Source organism: Aedes albopictus, chromosome 3, assembly GCF_035046485.1.
Source record: "Aedes albopictus strain Foshan chromosome 3, AalbF5, whole genome shotgun sequence".
Lineage (NCBI taxonomy): Eukaryota > Metazoa > Arthropoda > Insecta > Diptera > Culicidae > Aedes > Aedes albopictus.
The window spans coordinates 85,103,361-85,122,740 of NC_085138.1; the positions used below are offsets into that span (position 1 = coordinate 85,103,361).

The following is a 19,380-nucleotide window of genomic DNA, read 5'->3' on the forward strand; positions in this document are numbered from 1 at the left end:
TATTGCTAATACTTACTATTTCCGCGATAAAAAATAAAACATTTTTGCTGACGTACATAAAACTTTATTTTTGCATTCGGGGATGGGACTATTATTCTTTCTTTCTCGTTCCAGAGAGCGAGCAATGGCGCTTAAGCCTAGGCTTTAAAGCCAGGACACATGGACAAATGCCTGTGCCCCATCCCAGGAGAAGAGACCCCAACTATGACGGAGTGTGCATTAACCTTCTTAGCAGCACCACTCCCAACGATTCTATATTCAAACATCATTCCCCTAAACCGAAACGGTTGGTACGGTTGTCCCCGTTTCTTCCTTCAATCAATTCAAAAAGGTTTGTCAATCATGTCATTCATAAGTGGGTAACCTGATTGCCTTATATTTTTGAATTATCTTTTAATCCAATAGTCTGCACAGTGGGCCTGGCCATTTTAATATTTGTATCACATCTATGATATGCTGCAAATATTAATGCTGACAAGAAAATATCAGAAGAAATTTTGATATTTCCAGGATGCTCTTCAATACTGGCTGTGCAAGCACTAGAATAGAATAGAATAGAATAGAAACATCAGCAACAACAGCCCAACACAGGCTTAATAACGGTGATAACAGGCACCCTTCAGCGACCATGACGTCAACGCAATAGTTGGTTCGACGAGGAGTGCCCACGGGTAACTAACGGGAAGAATGACACCAGTAGTCGTGGCAGGATGGTTACAGCAGAAGAGCAACTAATTTACTGTATCAAAAAACGGTAACATGTAGAGTGTGTGATTGATAAAGCGCAGGAAAGCATGAATAGAAGCAATATGCGGAAGTTTTATACAAATGTAAATGGTGCACTATACAAGACTGCGCCAAAACCCACATGTGCAGTGAACGTGAAGGAAACATTTTGGAGGATGAAGAATTGGTTGGATCTAAACCAACGTGAAGTGACCTCGTACCAGGTAGCATCAACAACATCCAACAACAGCGATCGTCTCTTCTTTTCGAAACACACGAAAAAATACGAAGCTCCGACTGCATGATTTTTTGTGTCTTTCATTCATATTTCTGCTTCGAATCAAACTTGAGGTCGGTCATTGAGAGTCATCATTTCGGTGTCCGAGTGACGGTAATGTGCGTTGGACTGCTGTTGAGGTTTGCAAAGAGTGAACGAGGTAGGAGTCCCCATCGTATTACATAACACGTGCGTCGTGAATGTGTATATTTGCGACATTTTATCGGTCATCAATAGTTTAAATTCTTTCGCCATAACGTCTATACGGTTTAATGCAGACGTCACGGCTTTTTAATGTTAAGATGCGGATGATGCACAAGTTTGAATGCAAGTTGTTCGAGGAAAAGTAGACCGATGCTTTGTAGCAACATGCTTCAAGCTGAAAGTATATTTCGTTATTGCAATTTCCAATTCGATTTAAAGACACGGACACGTTCAATGCAGTCCAGATTTCTTATATTATAGTGAGTGTTGCGGGGGTTAGGGTTGAATAAAAGGCAAATCCGATTCCGACAGCGTAATGCACGCTTCAAACTGTAATTAGGAATTCAAGTGTTAGTATACAATTTTTGGGAACATTCTCCCACTTACATTTCGGTAGGCCTTGCTGCTTCAATGTGACAGTACAATTCAAACCAAACCTCGACTGTGTGACGCTACCTGGGCAAGTTATTCTATTAATTTTGGAAATACAACAAATCTTTAATATCTTACTTTTCACTTTTAAACGATCTGCGGACTGTTAATTTAGAATCTATACACGAACTGTGACACAATTCAGCAATCGGCGCACTAAATCACGACCTTCAAATCGGATAACTTTCTCAACCACTTCTATCATTAAACTTTTCACGTCTTGCTCGTATGGAATCAGAACAATTGTGTTAGAATAACCGGAAACAGTTTATGACATTTCAGGCCAAACATTTCAATAGGTCCTATCTGCATTTGAGAGGCTCTCTTTGTTAACTTTCTCTTTCAATTATTGCAAAGTAATGGTACACTTTTCAACTACTTTTGCAGTACAAATCAAAAGACGATTGTTTTGACAATCGTTCTATGCAAGGAGACAATCATAATTCAAATAAACAGCTGAGATATTAACGAAAGAGAGGGAAACCAAAGAGAGCCTCTCTTCTGCAGATTGGACTTTTAGATATGTTTGGCCTGATTTCACGATGATAGCTGTCACTCGTATTGCAGCGGCACTTTGACAGCTTCTCGCTCCCTTCAGGACTACTGGATGACAGTGTGGCCAGCTTCTCGGTTTCTGCGGCGACAGTGAGCTTAAAAATTCGGTTCACCTTCTTCTTCTTCTTCTTCTTCTTCTTTATGGCTCTTGAAGGGCTTTCTTTGCCTGCCATTGCATGAATTTGTGTACTGTAAGGCAAGGACAATGATTCACTATGCCCAGGGAGTCGAGAAAATTTTCCCGACCGGAACGGGAATCGAACCCGCCGTCTCCGGATTGGCGATCCATAGTAGACGTGTGCGCCTAAGCAGTTTTCACCGGCGGCGGCGTGTATAGTAATTTGAAGCAGCGGCGGCGGCGACGATGGCGCCACGCCGTTAGCCCTATTCGGCGGCGGCGGCGTAATCGGCGTGACCTTTTTATTCCTGTTCGGGTTTGTCACTGCGACCAGTTTTTAGATCTATTGTGACATTACCCGTATCCTTAGTGTAGTGCATGTCGCATTACTCAATTGCCATTGAAGGGCAATAAAGTATCGATTCTGATACAGTTTTTGTTTTGCTTTCTTAGAAATTTCTTTCTTATAGAAAACGAAACAAGAGCACTGATAATTGGCCATGCATCGGAAACCTAGCATCACCCTTGTTAACCGTTAAATTCTCCCCAGTAGAAAGAACCGGGTTTTAACATTAGCAGCAATACCATTCCAATAATGGAACATGCGGTCAGTAATAAGGATTCTAGTATGTTCCTTGCGTACTAGCACTTTAGCAGGTTTAGCCTCAGATGGTGAGGTTTTCAACTAATGCAAAGTCAAGTTGGTAAACTCAGTTTTATTCAAAAACTGTAAGTCACCAAAACACCAGTAGTAAGGAATAAATACTATAAATCCTTGAATTACCAGAACACATATTCCCAAAATTGAAAAATAGGACGACACTAGATTTCAGTTTGGTAGATCTATCGCCGCAACGCAACCCAAAAAGGCGATCTACTCACGCTGCGGGCTCCGTTAAAGATCGAGCATCTTTTAAACCCCCCCCCCCCTCAATCATTCATCCCTCAGCACGGGTCGCCTGACACCTTGGATTGGGGTTACCTGTTTGGTGGACTTTTACCCCCGGAACAGGTGGTCCGTAGTGCTATTCTAAGCCGGCAGCTACACGGGCAACCTTACTTTTTTTGTGAAATGCTAGAAATCTTTAATACAAAATAATTTGTTTTCTGTACTTGAGAACAATTTTCATCTATTTTGTGTGAAAGGTGTAAACGTATGTTAATCGGAGATTTCAATAAATACTATCCTTGCAAGCATGCTATAAATTTAAGAGTGAACTCTTGAGGACGGTAATTAGAAAATTTATAAAGGATTCCTCTCGTCTCACGTCTCTTCTTAGGATATTCTTTTAAAAAACTCATTTTAGACCAGTGCTGTCATGGTAAAATTGGATTTATTTTTCCTGTTAGGGTTCTTTTCAGAAATTCCTCAAAGGATTCTTGCATGCGTTTCTTCAGGAATTCCTTCAGAAAACTCTCAATGGATTCTTCTGGAAGTTCTACCAGGGGGCTTCCTGGAAGATCCTAAGATATTCTTCCACGGGTGGGATCGCAAACTTCTCTAGAGATTTATGAAACCTTCCTTCATGGATTCTTTCAAATTGATTTTTTTTCCGGCAACCCTTGAAAAATCCCTCCAAAGATTCTTTCAGGAGCTCCTTTAGAAATCACTTCAGGATTGATTTCTTGACGTTTCTCCAGAAATTTCTCAAGAATATCTCTTTTTGGAATTACTGCACAGCAATCTCCAGTTTTCCAGGTTATTTCTTATTGCGATTCCTTTATGAATACTTCACAAGTTCTTCTAGGGAAAGAGTATCAGTGAGTTATATCCACTAATACCGTGCAGAAATTGTGAATGAAATTCTTTTAAGAATCCAGAAGAATGTCCAGGAGATTTTCCAGGGTTTGTTCCAAATCATCCTTTAACAATTCATTAGGAGATTTGCTCATATTATTTTAGTACCTTTGTCTGCAATTTCTGAACGAATTCCCGATGAATTGTTTTCAAGGATTCCTTCATAAACTTCATCATGATTTAATTTAGAAACTCCTCAAGGATGTTCTTCAAAAATTCATTCACCAATTTTATCAGAAACTTTAGATGGAATCCATGGAGAAATTTGGAGGATTTTTTGAATAAATTGTTTATTAAATTCCTGAATATTGTGAAAGAATCCCAAGGAATTTTCTGAATTTTTTCTAGAAACAGTTGTTGAAGAAATTTCTGGAAACTCTTTCTCAGAAACCCTTGGTGGAATTCCCACAAGGATTTGTTAATAAATATTTAGAAAAATCCAAGACAAATATTTAAAAAAAAAATCATGGTGGATATTCGGAAAGAATTCCCCAAGGAATTTATGAACATGGTTTTAAAAGAATCTCTGAAAGAATGTCTGGAGTAATACTCTTCCAAATTTCCCAAAGAATCCGAAGAAAAATTCCTAATGATATTCTTGGAATAATTTCAGGAGGAATTACTGGTGAAATACGTGAAGGAATACCCGGAGGAATTCATGAACTGTATGATTTTTTTTTTTCAGAAATCACCGAAAGAATATCTACTAATTACAAAACATAATCATGGAAGAATTTCTGAAGAATGTCATGGAGACACTCCATGAAGAAATTTATAGAAGAAGCCCTAAAAGAATTTTCGGAGTATCCGATAGAGGAATTCCTGAAAGAACCCTGGGACAACTCCTGGAGCTATTTCTGAAGGTTGAACACCCATAAGTTACGCCGCGCAGGGATTCCGAAGAGTGTGATAATTTCAGATTCAGAGGAGTCCTATACAAACAATGTGCCATAGAAGTGAAGGGAGGGGGGGGGGGGGTGGTGTGGAATTTGAAAATTGGCATTTTTGCGTGACCTTATTTATGGAATTTCTAATAAATCAATGGAGCCATTTCAGGAATTCCATAGAAATTCTTTAGAAAATTTATGGAGGAATTTAAAACACCTCTAAACAATATTTCCGAAGGAACATTCGATTTTTTTTTATAGATTTCTGATAGAATTCTGGATTTTTTATTTTTAAGAAAATAGAACACTGTTAAGGGGCCATTAGACTGTTTGTCATAATGACAAATATTTGCCATTGTAGTCCGACATTCATCCGAGGTCATGTCTAATGGGACCTTTAGACCGTTCGCAATGCTGTTTTATTTTGTATGGCGAGTTTTAAAATTTTTAAAACTCGCCATACAAAATAAAACAGCATTGCGAACGACCTTAGAATGTCAGGAATCTATGTATGGTTTTCTGAAAAAAAAAAACTCCGGGGAAATTTTTGAAATAATCCATGGGGGAGTTTCTCAAGCATGGAGTGTTTTTTGCCTTTCTCGTACACCAAGGTGTACCGAAAGGCTGTTCACTCCAAAAACGAAAATTTGATAGAGCCTCCGGAGGGGTCAAGTCTTATATACCAATCGACTCAGCTCGACGAATTGAGGTGATGTCTGTGTGTGTGTATGTGTGTGTGTGTGTGTGTGTGTGTGTGTGTGTGTGTGTGTGTGTGTGTGTGTGTGTGTGTGTGTGTGTGTGTGTGTGTGTGTGTGTGTGTGTGTGTGTGTGTGTGTGTGTGTGTGTGTGTGTGTGTGTGTGTGTGTGTGTGTTTTTTTTTCCTCCCAACCTCCCCAGCAGAGAAAACCGATTGGAAAAACTTTGCTACACCTAGATGCCTCATTCCCCCTGGTACCACTGATGCGACTGCTTCAGGGGGGGCAATGCGCTCATGCGCTTTTCTGTTATAGTGCTCATGCACTTTTTGTCGCTTCTAAACTGTGCTCATCGTCTATGCACTTACTCTTTAAGCGATCCCAGCTTGCTGGTCGCTCCTCCACTTCCTCTGCAACTCCGTCAGCATTTTTGTGACTGCCCTGCTGATCGCATTCCACGTCTCTTCAGTGCGGCACATCTCGTCGACGACGTTGTCCACGCTTAATGCCGGCATCGATCTTCTTACTTCCTCGAATCTGGGGCAGATGAACACTACGTGCTCCGGTGTCTCCTGTGTGTGTGTGTGTGTGTATGTGTGTGTGTGTGTGTATGTGTGTGTACAAAAAAACTCACATCACTTTTTGGCAGTAAACCTCAACCGATTTTATTGACCGACGGTTCATTCGACGCGGAATCTGGTCCCATTGTTTCCTATTGAAAATGGTTCAGATCGGTCCAGCCGTTCCGGAGTTATGGCCATTTAGGTGTTCCGGGCCGGTACCCCAGGAAGGGGCCAGATATGAAAACGCTACAAACCCATCCATGCGGCACATCAAACTACGGCATTTTCGATAGCTTGATGAATGGTAAGCAGAAAAATAGTCTCAGACCATATCTGAACCGGTAGTGTCCCGGAACCGGTTCCGGGTGTCCCGCCGGAAGTGACCAAACCTAGGACCAAACATAAAAGTGAACTAAACCCATGCATGCGACATATCAAACCGCGGCTTTTTCGATAACGTGGTGAACAGTAAGCAAGAAAACATTCTCAGACCATATCGGAACCGGTAGTGTTCCGGAACCGGTTGCAAATGTCCCGCCGGAAGTGGCCAAGTATAAAAGTTAACAAAACCCATGCATGCGACATATCAAATAGTGGTTTTTTTGATATCCTGATGAACAGTAAGCAGGATAATATTCTCAGACCATATCTGAACCGGTTGTGTCTTGGAACCGGTTCCGGGTGTCCCGTCGGAAGTGGCCAAATATAAAATTGAAATAAAACCATGCATGTGACATATCATACCACAGCTTTTTCGATAACCTGATGAACAGTAAGCAAGAAAGCATTCTCAGGCCATATCGGAACCGGTTCCAGATGTTCCGCCGGAGGTGGCAAAGTATAAAAGTTAATTAAACCCATGCAAGGGACATATCAAATCGTGGATTTTTTGATATCCTGATGAACAGTAAGCAGGAAAATATTTTCAGAACATATCTGAATCGGTTGTGATCCAGAACTGGTTCTGGGTGTCCCGCCGGAAATGGCCAAATATAAAAGGGAACCAAACCCATGCAAGCGACACATCAAATCGCGGATTTTAAGGCATCTCGATTTGACAAAAAAAAAGGTTCCGGCCATATTGGGGACAACCGGTTCTGTTCCGCAACCGATTACGGTTGCCCCATCGGAAGTGGTCAAATGTAAAGGAGAACCAAACCCATAAATTCGACACATTTAATGACTTTTTAGGTAAGCTGATGAACGGTTAACAAAAAAAATCATAGACCATACTTTGGAAAACCAATAGTGTGCCGAAACTGGTTCCAGGTGCCTCGACGGAAGTGGTCAAATGTAGAAAAAAAAACCAAACGCATACACGCAGCACACTAAATAACGGCTTCTTCGATAACGCGAAGAACGGTCAGCAAGAAAATAGTCTTAGGTCAGTTGTGTTCCGGAACCAGATTCGAGTGCCTCGCCGGAACTGGCGAAATGCACGAATGAACCAAACCCATACATGCATTACATCAATTTGCGAATTTTTTGGAGAACTGATTAATAATTTGCATGAAACTAGTCTAAGACCACATCAGGGACAATCGGTAAGTGGTAAAATGTGAACCGAAAGTTGTAAATGTGAAATTGAATCAAATCCATGCGTGTCGTACCATAAAACCACACTAATTCGACAATGATTGCTGTCAAATTACCTGTGACAACTTTCAATTCGATAAACTAACTCTATTTTAGTTTTGTTTAGATTGTATGATTTGTTTTTGAACACAAATCTTACAGATATTGTGGTGGTACGAATTGATAGCTTGTACATTTTACGATTGTTGGCTTCCGAGGTTCACTGCGGTTGATCACCAAACGGATCAGGTGTCGGAATGCACCAAATTAGAACTTTCGGAAGTAGCAGCTGCACGAGGAGCCGCTGCGGGTGTAAGTAACATCACAATATCGTATCATTCGTACTTACAGTGTATTACACTGTGACATTTGATGACATTTGATGACATTTTTTTAATGCAATAAATTTCGAGTGAGCGGGGTACAAGTTAAAAAGTGTCTTATTAACCTTAAAAGGTTACCTGGGGTCCATTGGACCCCAGGCTCCTTTCAGAGCTCGGCTTTGATGGAACACACTCAGCGAGGTGACAAAACTGAGGCCATGGAGGTATCCCTTTTAGGGTTAAAGAGTGATGAATACGCGGGGTTTGACAGAACATCAAATAGCAGCTTTTTTGATAAATTCTTCTTCTTTTTTATAGCTCGACGTTCGCATTGGAACTTGGCCTGCCTTTCTTCTACTTAGTGTTCTTTAGAGCACTTCCACAGTTAATAATTGAAGGGTTTTATTTGCCCGCCATTGCATGAATTTGTATAATGTGATGCAAGTTCAATGATACACTATGCTCAGGAAGTCGAGAAAATGTTCCCCACCGGAACGGGAATTAAACCCGCCGTTTCCGGATTGGCGATTCATAGCCTTAACCACTAGGCCAACTGGAGACCCTTTTTTGATAACACGATGATCGATTCGTAAGAACATAGCCTCAGACCATATTTTAGACAACCGGTAGTGTTCCGAAACTAGTTCTGGATGTCCCACTGGAAGTGGTCAAATGTAAAAGTGATTTGTACCCATGCATAAGATAAATCAAATCGTGGTTTTTTTAGGTAACCTGATGTACGTTAGCAATGATATTGCTTCAGACTATATTTGGGAGACCCGGTGGTGCTCCGGAACCTGTTCCGGAAAGTAACCAAATGTACCATGCGACACATCACGGCTTTTTTAATAACCTGAGGAACGGTTAACTAGAAAATAGGCTCATACCACATTAGAGACTACTGGTAGGGTTGCACAACCAGCGTTTGATGCTTCGCCGGAACTACGAAAGTAAATAAATTCAATGCAAGCGATAAATATGTGTAAGAGAACAAAATCTTGACATATTAAACCCACATACAAACAGACGTCTCACGATACTCACTACGTTCTTGTTTTTAACGGTCAATAAAATATAACCTAGAATGTGCAGAAAAAACTTTATCGAAGACCGCAAAGTGATCTGTGAATGTGTAAAAAGTTATATCTTAGCTTGTTAGTATCGTCTTGATATTGATGAGCTCCCAATGTTAGTGAAGGTACTCAAGCAGTCAACTGAGAAATCTGATGTTATTCAGCTCTGCTTTTACGCTGAACACAACGTCGGAGTATGTGCCATCAATAAGTTTTAAGTTAATTCTATGATGGCTTTGATAAAATGCTTGCTTTTCTTAAAAAAATATCAGGATTCAGGAACACTTTGACTTACGTCGACGGAAAGATCGTGAGAACATATACGACGAGAAAGGCACTATCACCTCTAGGTGGATTAATTTGGGTTTTTAGAAGAATTCATGGTGAAATTTCTGGAGGGTCCTCTATAGAAATTTCTGAATATTGCGTGGAATATATGCCTCTGATGATGTCATTCGTAAATTGCCATGAAAATCTTCCAAGATAAAGAGTGATACGGTCAAAATTTGGTCAAACATTTTTTTTCATAACTTTAGACTGCGTACACCAAAACAGCTAATTTTTGGACCAGTAATGCTACATTATATGTAGCTTATACCATACAATTTTCATCAAAATCAATTAAGTAATGGTTGATATATAGATAAAAACATCGACCTACCTTTTTAAAATTTTGTACAAAGGCGCTCCATAGTAAATTTTCGGAAATTTAAGGTCAGTAAAGCACAATTTTGATTATAGAACTACCAATACTGCTCCGATTTTTATCAAAATTTTACAGTATTGTATGAATACTTTCAAAGTTGTAGCAGTTTGAATATGAAAAAAACTGACCGGTTGCCACTTAAGCAAATATAACTTTGTAACTGCTGGATCAAATTGAATGAAATTTTTTCATTACATTTTGATATGCATACTTCACATACAAAAAAAATTTCATTGAAATCGGTTAAGTATCTCTGGCTCTATAAATAAAACAGTAAAAATGTGTGAATCCTCTTCGCACAAAATTTTAAAATTGCAGATCTCAGGGTTCAACAATATCTCCGCAAATACTAGACCGATTTTGATGAAAATTTTATGGTACAAGCTACATATAATGTACCATTACTGATCCAAAAATCAGATGCTTTGGTGTACGCAATCTAAAGTTATGAAAAAAATTATGTGACCAAAATTTGACTTGACTTGACAAAATTTGACAAAATTTGACCACCTAAACAAATATAACTTTGTAACGGCTGGATCAAATTGAATGAAATTTTTACACAATATTTTGATATGTATACTTTACATACAGAAAAATTTTCATTGAAATTGGTTCAGTATTTCTGGCTCTATAAATAAAAGAATAAAAATGTGTTCTTATTTTTTAATCCTCTTTGTACAAAATTTTGAAATTGCAGTTTTCAGGATTCACAATATCTCCGCAAATACTAAACCGATTTTGATGAAAATTTTGTGGTATAAGCTACATATAAAGTACCATTACTGGTCCAAAATTCAGCTGTTTTGGTGTACTCAGTTTCAAGTTATGAAACAAATTGTTTGACCAAATTTTGACCGTATCACCCTTTATAAATAAAGAATATGTAGGAGGATGTGTTTGTGAACCTAATTAGATCACTGCCAAGAATTTTGACAAGAGACTCGCTTAGTACTTGAAATATAGTAAGTGAGGATCTACAAAGTATAGCTGTAAGAAATCTTTAAAGTTAATCACATAAAAATGTTACAAAAAATAAACAAGAAGAGCTTCAGAAAAATACACCTAATATGCAGAAGAAAAAACAATAGAAACTGTTTAAAAATTGCTATTAGTTTTAAATATGTGGTTGGTGAAGTGTTGGCGAGAAAAAAACCTTTGTCGTTTTCTCATCGGCGTGGAAAATTTTGTTCGGCGGCGTGAAAAAATATGAACAGCGGCGCGCCGGGCCAATTTAGCTGGCGGCGGCGGCGTGAAAAAAATCGTCGGCGACGGCGGCGCGGCGCGGCGGCGCACACGTCTAATCCATAGCCCTAACCACTAGACTAACTGGTTCACCATAATGCTGAATTAGTCCTCAATAATTGATTGGTAATTCTGATCTCGCGCTAAAGTTAAGATTATGATATTATAATAAGGCATTGTATAATTAAAGAGGAAAATGTCATACTTAGTCCGATTATTATAATTGACAATTAACGGCTTGACTAGTGGTCCAATACTAGCATCTGGAATTGCTATGGAGACAAGGTATAATCTATAGGGTATTGCAATTCAATAAACGATTCACTTTAGCTAACCTCACGATCATCATCATGTATTCATCAAAACCAGCATATCACACTACAGCCAGTCACTCAACCACGGTATTTCCAAAACGCTCGCTATTGGTAACAAACTGATGGACTTTTTGAATCGGAAATATTAGAAAATGTATTTAGTTCACAATCTGATCATCGATCATCTAAAAGCATGTGCGCTATCGCATAAACTACAATAGAATAAGTTCACATACTGGCATCCGTCTTCGTCGTCTACGTTGAACCACGATCGTTAATTGGCAAGGTTGCCAAACGTGGAGATGCGTCGCTAACACAAGTTTTGTTATTTAGTGTAACATTTATTGTACATACATACATTTATTTGTTCAACATCACATTTAAGACAAGACATAATCAACAATAGTACGCCATAATACTCGGTTTGTGGCTGCCGTTCTCCATCCTCAGTCGTGCCCAATGCTCGCCAGGTCACGCTCCACCTGGTCCGCCCATCGTGCTCTCTGCGCTCCACGCCTTCTTGTGCCAACCGGATCAGTTGCAAACACCAGCTTTGCAGGGTTGTTGTCCGGCATTCTTGCAACATGCCCTGTCCACCGTATCCTTCTGACTTTGGCCACCTTCTTGATGCTGGGTTCGCCGTAAAGTGCAGCGAGCTCGTGGTTCATCCTTCTCCGCCACACACCGTTCTCCTGCACGCCGTCGAAGATCGTCCTTAGCACGCGTCGCTCGAAATCTCCGAGTGCTTGCAGGTCCTCCTCGAGCATGGTCCATGTCACGTGTTCGTAGAGGACCACCGGTCTTATTAGCGTTTTGTACATGGTGCATTTGGTGCGTGGGTGAATCATTTTCGACCGCAGTTTCTTCTGGAGCCCGTAGTAGGCCCGACTTCCGCTGATGATGCGCCTCCGAATTTTACGGTTCACGTTGTTTTCAGCTGTCAGTAAGGATCCGAGGTAGATGAATTCCTCCACCACCTCGAAAGTATCCCCGTCTCATCGGATCACACCATCCCCGGCTCATCGCATCACACCCTCCAGAGCGATGTTGAAGAGTAGGCATGAGAGTCCGTCACCTTGTCGCAGCCCCCGGCGAGATTCGAATGAACTGGATAGTTCACCTGAAACCCTTACGCAGTTTTGCACACCGTCCATCGTTGCTTTGATCTGTCTAGGAAGCTTCCCAGGAAAGCCGTTTATGTCCATGATTCTCCATAGCTCTGCGCGGTCGATACTGTCGTATGCCGCTTTGAAGTCCATGAACAGGTGATGCGTTGGGACCTGGTATTCACGGCATTTCTGGAGGATTTGCCGTACGGTAAAGATCTGGTCCGTTGTCGACCGGCCGTCGATGAAGCCGGCTTGATAACTTCCCACGAACTCATTCGTTTTCGGTGACAGACGACAGAAGATGATCTGGGATAGCACTTTGTAGGCAGCATTCAAAATAGTGATCACCCTGAAGTTCTCACATTCCAAATAATAGAAATACACTAGAACTCCAATGGCGCTGTAGTCACATTTCTTATTTAATTATTTTAATAACTTTAATTGCAATAATTTACTATTTTCAAGTGTCCATCTGGTAGAGGACCTTTTGTTATTGCAAACAAAATTAACTTGACACTTCTAGTACCGCTGCTGACGCTGTAAGGGCGTGGCAAACTAGATGTTAGTCACAAGAACAGTCGCGACATTGGACTTCTGTGGCTAGTTATTCTACTTTCCAAATGGTCGCCTTTCTTGTGAATGGGGCAAATTACCCCTTCCTTCCACTCCTCCGGTAGCTGTTCGGTTTCCCAGATCCTGACTATCAGCCGATGCAGGCAGGTGACCAACTTTTCTGGGCCCATCTTGATGAGTTCAGCTGCGATACCATCCTTACCAGCTGCTTTGTTGGTTTTGAGCTGGTGAATGGCATCCTTAACTTCCCTCAGCGTGGGAGTTGGTTCATTTCCGTCCTCCGCTGCACTGGCGTCGTCGTTTCCTCCGTCGCCGTGGGCTCCCGTACCTACGTTCTCCACGCCGTTCAGGAGCTGATCGAAGTGCTGCTCCCACCTTTCGATCACCTCACGTCCATCCGTCAAGAGGCCTTCGTCTATATCCCTGCAAATTTCGGCTCGCGGCACGAAGCCGTTGCGGGATGCGTTAAGCTTCTGATAGAACATCCGTGTTTCTTGGGAACGGCACAGCAGTTCCATTTCTTCACAGTCGCTTTAGATTGTATTGTGGCGGTCGCCGGTACCGTACATTGCTGATGACGGAGAGTTTTGGGCGCAGTTTGACCATCACCAGTTAGTGGTCGGAGTCAATGTTGGCGCCACGATAGGTCCTGACGTCGATAATGTCGGAGAAGTGCCGTCCGTCAATCAGAACGTGGTCGATTTGAGATTCCGTCTGCTGTGGCGATCTCCAGGTGTAACGATAAGGCAAGCTGTGTTGGAAAAAGGTGCTATGTATGGCCATATTTTTTGAGGCGGCGAAATCAATGAGTCGTAGGCCGTATTTGTTCGTTTGCTGGAGGGCGCTGAACTTACCAATCGTCGGTCTGAATTCCTCCTCCTGGCCTACCTGAGCGTTTAAATCTCCTATGATGATCTTGACGTCGTGGCTTGGGCAGCGATCGTACTCGCGTTCGAGCTGCGCGTAAAATGCGTCTTTGTCATCATCAGTGCTTCCGGAGTGTGGGCTGTGCACGTTTATTATGCTGAAGTTGAAGAATCGGCCCTTGATCCTCAACCTGCACATTCTTTCGTCGATCGGCCACCAACCGATCACGCGCCTCTGCATATCACCCATCACGATGAAAGCTGTTCCCAGCTCGCGTGTGTTGCCGCAGCTCTGGTAGATGGTGTGATTACCTCTAAACGTTCGCACCATGGATCCTGTCCAACACACCTCCTGCAGCGCTACGATGCCGAACGCGCGGTCCTTCAGTAAATCGGCGAGTATGCGGGTGCTCCCAATGAAATTGAGAGATCGGCAGTTCCACGTACCGAGTTTCCAATCGCAAGCCCTTTTTGTTCGCTGGGGTCGTTGCCGTTGGTCTCGGTTCGTATTGTTCTGTTGCTGATTTTCCGCTACAATGGTTTTTTACGGCTGGCTCGTAGGGCCTGACACCAACCCCCTACTTTCCAGAGGACCATAGTGAACAGTTGAGCTTACAGTCCTTCCTTGGCACTCAGACGTAGATCAGCCGCCCCCAACGTGGGGATCAGACGCTGTAGTGAGCCGCTCCTCCTGGAGAACAGACGCTCAGGTTTCCCGAAGCAAACCCACCCCCCTTCCCTGTCAGCCTACGACCAATGTTTCCACCGGGGTTGGCTACCCGATCTTACCTAAGGTTGCTCATAGTTTCCGGCCGGTACCACGAGAAGGTAGGGATAGGAGTTGCTGGGCAGAGGCTAGTGGATCACAATGGGATCTGAATTGCGCACAGGCTTGACAGAAACTACCTCGCGAGAAAATGAGGAAGCGATTTTAGCGATTTTCTGAGGAGTGAAAATAAAACTCAGATATCACAACGCAAATCCTCAACAGCACCGAGCGCGAGCTTGCCGCGCAGCGAGGAGTTCGTCCAACACTCATAATTGCTTGTTGTGTTTCTCACGTCCACTCACACTCAAAAAGCTCTCGCGAGTTCCACTCCCATACAAAGGAAGACTCTCGAGGCGAAAATCGCACTCAAAAACCCGAAATAATCATCGGCTCTTTTTTCGTTCCCCTCTTCCTCGCTCAGTTTTTATTACCTCTCTGTTTGAAGTTCGTTCGCTCCCTCGCGACGAGGCAAAAGCAAAACACCGCTCTAGAGCATGTTGTAAAACTCTTTTGATTTCGAGGAGGATTATCAAGCCTGATTGCGCAACATACCCAGTCTTAACCGAGCCTTAAACTCCATGTAACACTTCTGAAATGGCTTCCAACGCACTATACTTCTTGAAAGCTCTTGAAACACCCCGTTATCCCATTGAACACCTTTGAAAACCCAGTAATCAATTTAAAATTCCCCTGAGACCACTTGGAAGGCCTATAACAGGCTCCAAAACCTCTTGAAACACCTCTGAAATGTTATGAAACATTCTTGAAACCTCTCGGAACGCCCTTAAACATTCCTAAAACCCCCTGAATCTCTCTGAAATGTATGTTAATTCCTTAAAAAGCCCCTGAAATCCTCGTTATTTCATAAAATCGGCAATGAAACCTGTCGGAACGCCTACAAAAGGCACCTGCAACCCCCTGAAACAACCCTAAAAACCTCCCTGAAGCCCTTTTTTGGAATCTTTGGGAACTTCCTTAAAACTTTCTTGGATCAATTTCAAATGCCAATGAGCAGTACCTGTTTTCGAAAACTAAGTACATATCCTCATTAAAGCTCAGACTTAATTTGTATACAAAACTCCATCCTTTTTTTGCCCTATTTTTTTACGCCCCCAGCATATGGCATGCAAAGAGTTTATTATTGCTAAAATTATATATTTGAATCTCATCAACGTAGCATTTTTAGAATGTCATACTGATATTGTTATACCATAGCTAGATACAATGTGAATCGTTTTATTCTATTAACAATTTATGTATTGTGCCATTTTGATGTATTCTCAATTACGATACTCCTTTCTTGTCCTCTACTTGATTAGTTTGAGCTTGCCTCTCAAACGCCATTAAGTACCGAAAGACATGCCAAGCAGGACAACCCGGAAAAGTTTAATTAAAAATTTCATTTTATCGGAACGACATACCACCTGCTACTTCCCGAAATCGAGCCAAAACAGTTTGAAAGACGAAAAAATAAGGGCACGTGTCCGCGTTTGGCATTTTTTATTTTATGTGCATCACCCGTCCCGACCGGCAGTGAACATTATCTCATTAAAGACCCTTTTTTTCGACACCACATTTTGTGCGTCTAACCAGCCGAGCTTTAAATTAGATTTTTCTTCCCTCATTTCAGCGTATGGATTATGGCTGCGGTTGGAATCATCGGTAATTTGCTGGTCCTGTTCGGGCGCTATATGGTCGGAACCAGGAGTAGCCAAGCGCACGCCGAGCACTCGCTGTACCTGAGGCACCTGGCCGCCAGCGATCTCATGATGGGAATCTATTTGGCCATTATTGCCACGGCCGACATTATGTTCCGGTAGGTGATGATTCTTTATGATGCGATAATTAACGGTTAACGATTTGAGTGAGATCTTTAGGTTTATAGTGCCAAAAATAGCTCGAATGAGGAACAGTATGAAGTGATCCCATCTCTTAAAGCAAACTCCTATTTTCTATGAAATCAAATCACACAGACAGGAAATAATTGAATCCGATTTCCCCCCATGTCACCCACAGAGGCCAGTACCTGCTGTACGAGGAGGAATGGCGAGCGAGTGGGTTGTGTGCCTTCAGCGGTTTTCTCAGCACCCTGAGCTGTCAGTCGTCCACGCTGCTCCTGACGTTGGTCACTTGGGATCGATTGATTTCGGTCACCCGTCCACTGTACCAGCGGTCCGGCAGTAAAACCCGAGTCATCCTGCGGTTGGCGCTGCTCTGGGGAGTGGCAGCTTCGGCGGCGGCGGCCCCCCTCTCGGCCACCGACTACTTCGGACCGCAGTTCTACGGAACCAACGGGGTGTGCCTTTCGATTCACATCCACGACCCGTACGCCATGGGCTGGGAGTACTCGGCCGGGCTGTTCATCCTCGTTAACACGTTCTCGTTGCTGTTCATCGGGACGTCCTACCTGCGGATGCTGCAAGCCATCCGGGTTTCGAGGAACGAAACTCGAAACACGCTCAACTGCCGGGAGAAGATTGTGGCGCGAAGGTAAGTTCTTGACTTTGGGAGTGATAGAGGCTGGTTTACGAGGTTTGCTTGCGATGTGTTTCCATAACACGGAGGGAATAACTCGTTGGATTTTTTTATTGACTCTTCATATGTAAAAAAAAAACTTTAAAGTTGTTGTGTTAATAATGAGTTTTTGACCCACCGACATAATAGAAAAAAAACATTTTTGAGGAATCCTTAGAGCATAGGTTCCCAAACTTTTTAGGTGGGCGACCCCCTTTTGCCAGTAGACGTGCTTTCGGCGACCCACCATAGAAATTCCCTCATTTGTTGTCTGTTACAGTAAAGTATTCAACTAACCTTCGTGACTCCCTGGATGAAGGCCGGCGGCCCACAATTTGGGAAACCATGCCTTAGAGGATTGCCGATTCTATTTTGTTGTCCTTGCTTCTGCGGTTAACCCGACAAAAGGTACTAGAACCATCATTCAAGATAGAAAGCCCATGTTTGCTGGCAGTGTTGAAAAGGATAGAACCACGTAGATTTGCTGTCCTGCTTCCCCATGCTTGATGATGGCTGTTAACGTCGTCGAGGATTAGTCTGGGTTAGTGTGGCTATTCCCAGTGCAATCGAGTGGTAGATGTTTTACTCTGTTCTGATATACCACCGGTAGCTACTCCGAAGTGTTCGAGCAGTTGGCCCAAGTAGATCTAGCAGCGTGGTTTCTTTAGAGACCTGATGATGGGAGTTACAGCCCGGGTTGTTGTGCCCGGGATGCCCAAACGCCTCGCAGAGAGGGTCCATCAGTGCGATATTTGTTCCGTAGCACATCCGGTTGGAATTTACAAGAGAGTTTGAACAATGACAGGATCTCCGTCGTCCTTCGGAGAATTTAACCCGAATCTAATACCCAAATTTTTGATTTTGATCTAAATATCATTTTTCGTCATCTAAAATCGATTTAAACATGTTTTGGAAGATGATTCTTTTTAATTCTCGATTTCGTGAATTTCAGTTTTTGATTTTTCTATTTTTTATTTTTGAACATCCCCAAAGTTTTATATTTTTCCTAGAAACCTATTTGGAGTACGGATTTTTTGAGATGAAAACATTTTGAGATTTTATAATTATTGTTGAAATATTTTTATTTTTTTTTCCATAGAAAATTTTATTTCTCGTGTAATTTAAAGGAAAATAATTTTAGAGTGTATTCTATTCCCTTAAACTATAAAACTAGGATAGAATGATTTGGGAAAAATTTAAAATATGTTAATTGTAGCGATTGAATACAAAATAAACAATGACTTCTAGAAGGTGACTGAAACATCAATTTTTCAATAATTAAAAAAAAAAACAGATTAATCCACCTAGTGGTAATAGTGCCTTTCTCGTCGAATATGTACTCTAAGATATTGCCGTCGCCATAAGCCGAAGTGTACCTGAATCCTGAAAATACTCTAGAACGGACCAAATATCATTTTCTTCTTTTGTCACAGTGCTCGTTCGACAATGAGGGGATGGAGTTGATAAATAATAAATGCATTGAATGAAAAAAATACTCAAACAATGACGCAAAACCGCTTAACTCTTCGGGTTTGGTAAGAAATTTTCCTTAAAATTTAAAAGTTTATTGGTTTATGCATTTGTGCCCTTCCTCAAAATGTTGAATTCCGATCCAAAATTTCCAAGGGGGGACCCCACTTGGCTTAAGAGAAAATCGAAATTTGTGTCAGCCTTGTTCAGAAAAGCAAGAACCTTATCAAAGCCATAATCGAATTTGGAAACTTATTGATGGCTCATATTCCTATGTTATGTATTATTTTAAACGTATAAGCAGAGCTGAAAAATATTAAACCTCTCAGTTGACTGCTTGACCACCTTTACTGGAACTGGATGCCGAACATTAAGACATTTCAGCATTTTTTTCTGCACAGTTTAGCCTTTATTTTATTATCATTGGTTATGCTGCCGTTCTACGCATGATTATCCCATGTTATATGGGATTCCCATATAACATGGGACAATTGGGCGTGGATTGATTTAAAATTTGAGAAAAAAGTGCAAGCAACTAAAATTTCCCATAATAAAACCCATTCAAATTTCAACCGTGTTACAGAGCGC

The 19,380-nt window shown here is 41.8% G+C and overlaps 1 protein-coding gene across 3 annotated transcripts in view; it reads left to right on the forward strand.

Annotated features, from left to right (window-relative positions):
* The window catches only part of LOC109404827 (relaxin receptor 2), a 354,324-nt gene that overhangs the window by 248,740 nt on the left and 86,204 nt on the right, over positions 1–19,380 (forward strand). For all 3 annotated transcript variants that reach the window (XM_062857075.1, XM_062857076.1, XM_062857074.1), the window contains 2 exons: positions 16,439–16,624; positions 16,825–17,298. In XM_062857075.1, the coding sequence (XP_062713059.1) occupies positions 16,439–16,624; positions 16,825–17,298 (660 nt within the window). The remainder of the gene's footprint in view (positions 1–16,438; positions 16,625–16,824; positions 17,299–19,380) is intronic.